The sequence below is a fragment of the Panthera tigris genome, chromosome B4 (assembly GCF_018350195.1).
Source record: "Panthera tigris isolate Pti1 chromosome B4, P.tigris_Pti1_mat1.1, whole genome shotgun sequence".
Lineage (NCBI taxonomy): Eukaryota > Metazoa > Chordata > Mammalia > Carnivora > Felidae > Panthera > Panthera tigris.
This window is the reverse complement of record NC_056666.1, coordinates 93,765,673-93,775,757: the sequence shown is the minus strand read 5'-3', so window position 1 is coordinate 93,775,757 and position 10,085 is coordinate 93,765,673. Positions and strand designations below refer to the sequence as shown.

At 41.3% G+C, this 10,085-nt stretch overlaps 1 protein-coding gene across 1 annotated transcript in view; it reads right to left on the bottom strand.

The window, feature by feature from the left end:
- Window positions 1-3,375: 3,375 nt before the first annotated feature.
- Window positions 3,376-10,085, bottom strand: part of MYRFL (myelin regulatory factor like) — a 95,029-nt gene continuing 88,319 nt past the window's right edge. Inside the window, exons 20-25 of the mRNA XM_007082264.3 lie at window positions 9,919-9,981; window positions 9,181-9,268; window positions 7,140-7,214; window positions 4,208-4,328; window positions 3,801-3,875; window positions 3,376-3,641 (exon numbers count right to left, since the gene is read on the bottom strand). Coding sequence (XP_007082326.2) covers window positions 3,555-3,641; window positions 3,801-3,875; window positions 4,208-4,328; window positions 7,140-7,214; window positions 9,181-9,268; window positions 9,919-9,981 — 509 coding nt within the window. The 3' untranslated portion in view covers window positions 3,376-3,554. The remainder of the gene's footprint in view (window positions 3,642-3,800; window positions 3,876-4,207; window positions 4,329-7,139; window positions 7,215-9,180; window positions 9,269-9,918; window positions 9,982-10,085) is intronic.

Here is a 10,085-nt window from a genome sequence, read left to right as displayed (position 1 = left end):
ATGTGATTATTTTATATTTTATAGTGTTTATAGCTTATATTATATGGCATTTTCTATGACACTGATATACAGAATCTGACAAATTGGCAAATAATTAGTTATATGAAAATATATACTGGATATGAAATACAGTAACTAAGATATAAATGACCTGAGGTTAAAAATGGTACCTGTTTTTCAGGATTGAACTTATCCTATGTTAGCACAAATGGCACCTGGTGGCAGTAGGTGATACTTAAGCCCAGCTCTTATGGACTTATTTTCTGACTTTTTAGAAATATATATATTTTTTATTTTAGAGCAGATTTAGATTTATAGAAAAATAGTGAAGCTAGGACACAGAGTTCCTATAAACTCCATACCTAGTTCCCTCTATTGTTAATGTCTGTCACAACAAATGAACCAACATGGATACATTATTATTAACTAGAGTCCATACTTTATTCAAAAGTCCTTAGTTTTCATCTGTTGCTCCTTTTTGGTTCCAGGGTCCCATCCAGGACTCCACGGTGCATTCAGCTGTCATGTTTCTTTTAAGCCCCTCTTGGCTTCGATGGTTTCCCAGACTTTCCTTGTTTTTGATAACCTTGATGATTTTAAGGAGTATTGGTCAGGTATTTTGTAGAATAGCACTCTGTTTGGTTTGTCTGATGTTTTGCTCATGGTTGGACTGAGGTTATGAGCTTTGGGGAGGAAGATTTATAGACACTACTTAAATTTGGGGATATTCCAGTAGAGTCAGACAGTTCTCTGGCACAAGGAAAAATCTTTTTGGCCTGAAGCAGCATGGTCCACGGTGGATATCTCACAACTGGGAAAGTGCTGAAAATACAAAGAGAATTTTCCAGCAAAGTTTAGTAGGCTTAACTAATCCTAGGATGCCACAGATTGCCACAGGTCTCTTCATTATGTTAAATCCTTTCTTTCTGAAGATTTTCAACACAGTCTCCTGTAGTATGCTTTTTCTGTTTTGTTTTGTTTTGTTGGGGGGAAAGACTTTCAGTTTTGTAATAGAATTTAACTTGAAAACAGTGTTTATTTGAGAGAAATCCTCTTATAGGCAATGTCAGTGAACTACCTTAGATATCTGAAACTCCATGTTATCCCAAACATAAATGCATGAATGAGAACATTGGGTCTATGTGCTGGAAAGAACTCTGTAACCCTGCTTCTCACAAACATTCCTTCCAGTGGAAGGGTCAAATTAATGAAGTCTCTCCCACACCACGAACCTGGGACATGATTTAAAAATGGAATGGAAAATACAGTCTCTAGACGCAGGTCATACCGGGACAGGCTGATAGTATACAACCCAGGACAACCAAGTCTGAATTTGAATCCAAGAAATTGCAGGGATCCTGAAATACTCCTCCCAAGAATTAACTACTCTATTTAATTTTCTACAAGGGCTATGCTGTTAGTAAAAGGTAAAACAATTTTCCAAATATAGAAAAAAATATAAACGTTACGTAACACACATGCATATGCTCTGTCTGTAGCTTGGTTTTTATAGTCGACAAACATGCCTTGATGTATGTGTGAGTGTTTTGTGACTCAATCTCCTTATAACCCCAGTGTAATCATTGTAATGATTCTCTTCTGTGCAGTTGAAACAATAATAGCTTATATTTATTCGCAGCCTATCTGTGCTTTACATATTTTATCTCATTTAATCCTATCTAGATACTCATTGTCCTCTTCTATAAAGAAGGAAATCAAGACTTAGAGACGTTAAGTATCCTGTCTAAAGGTACACAGAGAAAAGTCAGGATTTGAATTCAGGCAAGGACTGTTTGGATCTGAAGTCTCAGGTCCTACTGGGCTAAACTACCTCTGCGTCACTGAGTTTATTTCAAAATGCCTTCTGTGAGAGCAAGGACCATATCTCTTCTTAATAGATGGGGTCTCACAATTCCATTCATATGGCACAGGTGTAGTAATATTTGAAAACAAGGAAGAGGAGGATGTATTATTACTACTGATTATCACTGTCAAGGTAAAAAAACAAAAAAAACAAAAAAACAACTCTCATCTCCTAATTGACTCCCAGGCCAATAGTAAGATAAGAGAAGTCCAGCCACTCAGCAGCCTTGTCACCCGGAGCTAGAGCTACAGTGGCTCAAATATCCATGTCCTAAAATACAGAAAATTTGAGGTACAGGAAGGCCAACAGATCAGGAGATGATTGCCATTGAGAAGATAGGTTGTGATAGTTTCCAAGAGAAGGGGACATGCCACATGTTGGGGGCCACACTGGGAAGCACCAGGGTCAGTCAGGAGGCAGAGGAAGTGGGGGCGAACTGTGGGCAAGAGCCTTTGTTTTGGTTTCTATGGGAAGGAAGAAGCAAGGCAGGGTGGACAGTCTGGGGACTGGCTCATGTGAATAACTTCAGCAGGCTGTGGGGCTGTGCCTAGCTGTCTGGTACCTAGCCCTGGCGTGGTTAGGGCAGGTGGAGTGTGAGAGCCCAATAAAGGAGGTGGGTTGCAGTGTGGACTCTAGACTGTTTGGCTTGTATTTGAAAAGCACTCACGGACAAGTTGTTTACTATTTCTAGGAATTGGCTAACCTTAGGAGGTAGAGTCCCCTTAAGGTCAGTAAGACCCCCAAATGTCAAAATGTTTGAATACAGAAAATAAAAAACATGGTTGATAGACTCCAGCTAAGAGGCTTTCTGGCCATTTTAAATTGGGAAAGGCATATGAATGTACCCATAAGCCAGGCAGAAGTATCCAAGAGCTAATTTAGCTGAAAACAATAGAGATGGGTTGTAATGCCGTCATATGTAGAGGGAGAAGAAAACAAAACCAATGAAAACTGGAAAATAACCTGGGCCTAGATTATCTAGGTTACCTTAAAAAACTTGTCACAAGTTAGTGCTTCATAAGAGAGCACACAAAACTTAGTGTCCATCAGGCATTAGGCATTAGAGGGTAGAATTGCAACTATTTCTCTTATCCAAATCATTAACAAGCAACATTCTGCACTCTAGTATATGTCGTTTTTCTCTCTCTCTCCCTCCCTCCCTTCCACCTTCCTCTCCCTCTCTTCCATAAACACATAGCAATAGTTTGCCTAAATGTGAGCTCATCTGTGAGACACTACCCATCCGTCCCCCTAACACACACCATATCACACACTGTTAAAAGTCTGTGTTTAGTGGGCCCACGTTGGCAGAAACGGGCCTTTTTGTTTTTCTCGAAAGCTACAGTAAGAAATACATAACACAAAGTAGACTCTGACCTGCGTCTTTGGCCTCACAGATTCCTTAATACCAGAAGCAGTATTTTCAAGCCCAACAGTGCTGTTTACTCCAGGAAGAGTTTTCTTCATAATCACGGGAAAATCAAAAACCACACTATCTCAAGTTGCGGCAAACACTTTATTCTCCTCATTAACGTCTCAAAACTGTCAGAAGCCAAAGCTTGAAAAAGCCCTATGGCAATAAATTGAATGTTTTACAAAGAGAAGAAAGAGATTGCAAGAGGTTATGTTTCTGTTCGCCGTATTTTTGAGTATTTTTCCTTGGCGAAGTCCTCAACCAAATTCGAATACATCAGACACAGTGCCGATAGAAGTAAAAGAAGTAATCTGTAAAGAATATCCCAGCAAAATAAGGATCCGTTGAACAGTCAGCTAAATCCTGTCAGAACAGAAGAAAAAAGGAGAATGACTAATGTAAGAATCAGTTAAAGTAATTGACTGACTGAATTGAATTGATCGATGGATTGATTTAATGGTCTGTTTCTTTCTCACCGGAAAAGAAAAAGGGAAAGGGGGAAAAAAAAGAAAGAAAGCTTACCGGTGCAGCTACACGGAAGTGGTATGTGCTGTCAAAGAATGGGGCTACAGGGAGGCTCCAAATGTGCTGATAGCCCTAAATAATGAATGAAAGAGAGATCCATTTCATAACCACATTTTACACTCAGTTGGAAAGACTATAGTCTGAGAAAGCATTTCCTTGACTACTCTAGGAAAGGTATCCGTGACAACAGCTTTTGATAGGAGTCGCTAAAACAGTCTGCAGTTTCTGAAGGACACACGGAGGATGCTGAGCAAAGCCCTGTGACCAGGGTCAGCCAGCAAGGAGAAACAGCGGCATTTGGCTCGCGGCATCCCTCTCCTGGTGGGGAACAGAGGCCGTGCCGCAATTCTAGACACACTTCTTCTGGAACAGGGACGGAATGCCCAGGGGCTGGAAAACATTACCTGTGTCATCTCCTGGGAGACCTCTTGGTGGCTTTGTATCCCTTTGGCTTCCCTTTTACTATGGAAACATATATTTCCAAGGGTGAAATTGCATTGGAAGACTATCAATGGTTCTGTTGTGCTTCAAGAGACAAAGGAGAGAAAGGGCAAATGGAAAGCAGTTACCAGCTCCACTAGGCGATACCTTGATAAAAAGAGGTGCGAATGGGAACGTAACTTGGAAATCCATTCAAAGTTTCTTGCAGGCATTTTATTACGCAAAGCTCATCAATGCCAATATGCCCGTCCCCATCTCATTATTACAGAAAGAAACTCAGTCTCAGATAATTACTGTCATGGACTTAATGTTTGTGTTCCTCTCCCCCAAATCCATATGCTGAAATCCCAACTTCCAAAGTGATGTGTTAGGCAGTAGAGTCTATGGGAAGTGATTAGGTCTTGAGCATGGAGCCTTCATGGGTGGGATTACTGATCTTATCGAAAGGACCTCAGAGAGCTCTCTTGTTCCTTTGCTATATGGACACAGTGAGAAGATGGCCTTCTATGAAACAGGAAGCAGACACTCACCAGATGCCAAATCTGCCAGTGCCTTGATATTGGACTTCCCAACCTCCAGAAGGGTGGAAAATAAGTGTTTGTTAAGGCACTCAGTCTATGGTATTTCTGTTATAGCAGCCTGAATTGACCAAAACAACTACTGGGGTAGCATATGATAGTCCCTAAGATCTAATCTCGTGACTTAAATCACCCTAGCATCAGAAGTTTTTATCCCCACAGATTAGAAAATACTTTTTGAAGATATCCATTCTCTTTTCTCTGGCAACTGAATGTGCATCTACCTGAAGTTTCCAGGATTTCAGATTCTACACACCCCTGATCTGAGGAGATAGTGTTTGAAGCAGCAAGGTGCACAAACACAGGAAGGGATGTGGGGGTGAGCCCCATTAGAATTTACCTCCCTTAAAAGCTATCAGAGTAGAAGTCCTGCCAGAAAGAATGACTCTTCTCTGGAGGTTAGCCCATTAATTATCATCAAGAGGCTGAGATCCATCTGTCCTTGGAAATGATCTTATTGCACAAGTGGGACAACCTACGATCTCAGTTGAGTATGTGTGTTATTTTTAAATCACACATATTGGACAAATGGCTCTTCACCTAAAAAGCCTGATTTAGTGGCTCAAGATGGTTTTCTGCCACTTCAGGGGACATACCCTGTCAGCTTACTTCCTGCCATTGAAGCTAGGAATGAAGGAGGAAATGCTATTCCAGGCTACTCAGGGGGTGCTAGAAAACAGTACATTTAGCTCTTGCTCTGCATGAAATGTGATGGGCTCTGAGTCACGAAACACTTGCTGCTTGAAACAAACCTTTCCAAGGCAAGCCGTTGGGTTGAGTGTCATGAACTCAGTGTAGAAGCAAAGTTGAGGAGGGAAGAGGTATGAAGCCCAAGTGAAACAGAAGAAGGGACAGATGGAGGAGGAGTAACAGAGCTGGGAAAGCAGAGAGGGAGCGTGGAGGACAGAGAAAAGGAAAAGAGAGGCAGAAAACAAAGGGGAGAAGAGAGGAAATGTGGGGAGGGGGGAGAAAAGGAGAGACTATAATCAAGAGACGCAAAATAAAAACCATCTATCTTCCTGATGAGCAGCTCATTGCATAATTTGAATGAAGTGGGTCGAAAGTCTTAGAAGTACCATAGTTATTTTAAATATTTGGTATGAATAGATTAAATTAGAGCTTTGTGATTTTGAAGGAAAGGTACTGATAATAAAAGCTACAATTGAGGCGCCTGGGTGGCTCAAGTTGGCTAAGTGTCCGACTCTCGCATTTGGCAGAGGTCATGATCTCACGCTTTTGTGACTCTGAGCCCCACATCTGTGATGCCACCACAGAGCCTGCCTGGGATTCTCTCTCTCTCCCTCCCTCTCTGCCCCTCCTCCACTCACACTGTCTCTCTCTCAAACAAAATAAAATAACTTACAATTTTTATATAAAAAAAAGAGCTATCATTTATTAAGTGTCTCGTATGTGCCAGGAAAGGGCAACGTTTTTACATCTCTCATCTCACTGGGAAGGCAGGAAAGTGATGGTTTAAAGGATGGGCTGAGTATGAAACCCAACTCTACCATTTACTGTCTGTGAGTTTCAGGACAAGTGTGTTTGACCTCCCTAGGCCTAAGTGTTCCCATCTGAAAAATATAAACTAGAAGAGAAATACCGAACTCAGAGGGTTATTGTGAGGATTATATGACCCACTATTAAAGTGTAGAGTGTGTGGCATAGGCTCTGTGCTCAGCAAATGGTAGTTCTTAATTTCACTATTCTTAACAGCGGTTCCCACAGCAGCTCTACTTGTTCCGGTCTTATTTCAAACTTGTTTTACAGACAAAAACAACTCAGAGAGGATAAGTAGTTTCTCCAAGGTTACAGAATTAGTAAGTGGCAGAGACAAAATCTGAACCCTGGTCTGCCCAACTCCAAACTCTGACTCCTTGAACTCCCCTGGGGAGAGGGGGTGGTGTCGGCCTCAGCATTGCTACCAGGGACTCTCCCAACTGCCCAGCCCCCCAACCCGGGGACTGTGCTATTACTCTTGCTCCTACCCTAATTCAAAGGGACACAGTGGCGGGGGGGGGGGGGGGGGGGGCGGGGGGGAGTCTGCAACTTGAGAGCATCAAACCCAAAACTGCTCCCATTTTACAGGTGCTGAGTGTGAATCCTTAGGGTCTTTCCATTCACTGGAGGAGCCTGGAAGATCCCAGCCTTCATTTTGAAAACTCCCTAGAGCTGGCCCACCTCTCAACTCAACTACCATCCACCGGCATGGACTGATAACTTCCCACCTTCTAACTTACTGATCAACTGTGAAGTAAGTTCAGACTTCCTATTCAGATAATGATAGAAGCGGAATTGTCTTCTACAGTTATGCACTTACTTGATTTCCAGAGAGAATTTGACATTGGCAGGTGTATGCTTATTAACAGGAATATTGTAATTGTAGTTTCCAGAGCTAATTATGGAAAAAAATAAAACCACAAATCAAAATACACAGGAAAGGCTTCAAAAGGCTTTTGTTACTCATTAAATACTATGTGAACTGTGAAATGCTCTATAACAAACACAGAAAATCAAATTTAGCACAGGAGAGTTCTACGTTTTCCAGAGATGTACCTGTCAAATTTCAAAGTGATCTCTTTTAGGTCTTAATATATAAAATATACCACAGAGATTTATGGTTTGTTAGAACACACAGACAAAATGACAGGAAGCCAAATCCCAGGCCAAATGCATAAAACTGAGCACACCGGAAATGACTCCAGTCCCTGTTAAGGAGACACAGATTTCGGAAGACAAATGAGGCAAAGGCAAACTAACAATCCCTCTGGAAAGGAGGACTGGAAATAATGAATACCAGCTTTTCTATCCTGAATCGCTCCCTTTTCGGCAACATTAGCAGGAAATACCATGCACGTTCAGAACTTGAATCAACTAGTGTTATTATAGTCTGAATCACCATTTCATAAGGGAGAAAACTGCACCACAGAAGGACTTATACAGAGACACGCCCCCAACCCCCCGACCCCCACCCCCCCATACACACATCCCCTTTAAGAGAGATACTTGGGAGAAAGCGGGACTTCCTGGGACTCATACTGGAATGAAAACCCCAGCAGAAAAGCATATTATATCTAACACAAATTCTTATGTCCGGGCCATACCTTGAATTATATGGAGAAACAAAACCAGGTAAGTTGGAAAAAGAGCCAGGGTCATTTTAGATTCTCTTTAATAACACTAAAGTAGGTTGTTAAAAATGAGGAAGCAGTTGTTAAAACTGATCTGAATTGAGATCAGGAGAGCCTTGTTCTACCAGAGGAAGCTTAGATAAATGGAATTTACTTCCTACCACATGCCCCCCAGCATCTGCATGCAGTAGTATCTCACAGATGAGAAATGGACACTCAGGGGGAATGAACTTACCTTGTCAAAGTTCTGGTATTTGAACCCGAATCACCCTACTCTTCTTCATTATGTCACCCTAACATAGTAATTAATGTCTGTCTCTGAATTGTTTAAGCTCACTGAAGCTCAGGTTCCTTAATGGCAGAATGGGGATCAACTAGACCAACCTCATAGGGACTTTGTGAGAATTCGATGACATAACGAATGTCAAAGCCATAAACAAATCATAATGCACCAGACAACTTATTTTTAAAGCTCAGTATAATCAAGCCTGAAGCCTGAAGCCTACATTACATTAGGTTGAAAAAAGCAATAAGGCTGAGAATGCAAAGGATTTGTGACACCAGTTCCAAATACAGGGCCTTGCCTTTAACCTAGCAGTCACCCAGTACATATTTATCAAAGAAAGAAAATTACCTGCCCACTCTTAATGCCTTCAACTTGCATATTGTGCTTTCTGAAGCTACTTGTACTCTATGCTCCTAAATGCGTCATTACCTTACGGCACACGACAGACATGGATGTTGCTGATAACTTTTTCAGTATCTGGATTTTTTTCCTCCTAACTGAAAAAGCTAAAATAAGCTATATTATTTGGCAATTAAAACAATGGTACTCCTTGTTATTAAAATGTGTAAATGTCAGCTCACTCATTACTTGGAGCCATCAGTAACAATGTCTTTCTTGTCTATAAAATTAACCAGCAGCTCTGGGCCTATGGTATGTGTCCTCAGAGAGTCAGCCACAGACCTGCCCTCTAAGCTTTTTGCCTTGGCTTTACCCATTAAAGTGGGAGACTGGAATCGTGGGAGCCTTGGTTTATTGATATTTGCTAATACCAACCATTTTATGATTCCCTCGTCCACCGTGTAACAAATGTGTTTTCACTTAAGGAGCAATGTAAGCACACATCGATTTTACCATGTAGTTCTAGCTTTCATTCCAGTCTCAGAAACCCAGAGCCCTGAGTAAATTCCAGAAACAATCGAGGTATGATGGGGAGGCTTACCCACCCGCACTGGTGGTCTCCATTGCAATACCGATGATCTATTACTTGCTGGATTTCCATAATCTGAATAGAACTAATGGTTGTGTCAATCCCTGAATTGAGAAGAAATAGAGAAAAGAAAGTAAACTCTTCTGCAGAGGACAAGAGTATTGTGCTCCAGCAAAGTCTCCAAATTACTGAATGTGAAATAAGAGTTTCCTAGATAAATGGGTTCCATTTGCATTCAAATGGAAAAAGAAGGAGAAGGGCAGGGAGAAGGCCTCTGTTGTTGTTGTTGTTATAGTAAATTTTAAGAAAACTAATAAAAATCCAGGTTCCAATAGGCAGCCTCATCACATCCAAAAGAATTTCTGGACCCTGGAAGTCCTACTAAATTGACATTTATTGAAAATGGAGAGTACAATATGAAATGCTATCTGGCCAATAAAGATGGCTTTTAAAAACTCAGAAAACAGAAAACAAGCTAAAAATACAGTTAGAATAGAAAAAAAAAAGGCAGAGAGTTCAAATAAATTATTCAAATCCATGGAGATAAACCTCAACAGGTCCAGTAGTGAGAGACCAACTCTAATGTCTCCTTAATGGTTAGGTGGGCGTTGATTCTAAAAACATGATCCCTATGAGTGTTCTGGCAGGGTGCAGCCTTCATCCCTGTTCCTCACTCCAGTGATGCTTTTACAGCTTGTTGTTACTCTACCTGGCTCCACAAAGTCAAAGAATAGTCACATAAATGTAAACTCACAGTCAGTCCCCCAGTCAGGGCTGGTTAGCGCATCTCTTGCCAGGAATGACATGCTTCTGTCTTCTGAAGAAGAAAATACTCTGTCAATCTTTAATGCTTGGTCAGGATGAGAAGAAACCTAGTAGGAGCCCCTCTTTGTCTCTGTCAGTTGAATGTTTCCCCTCACT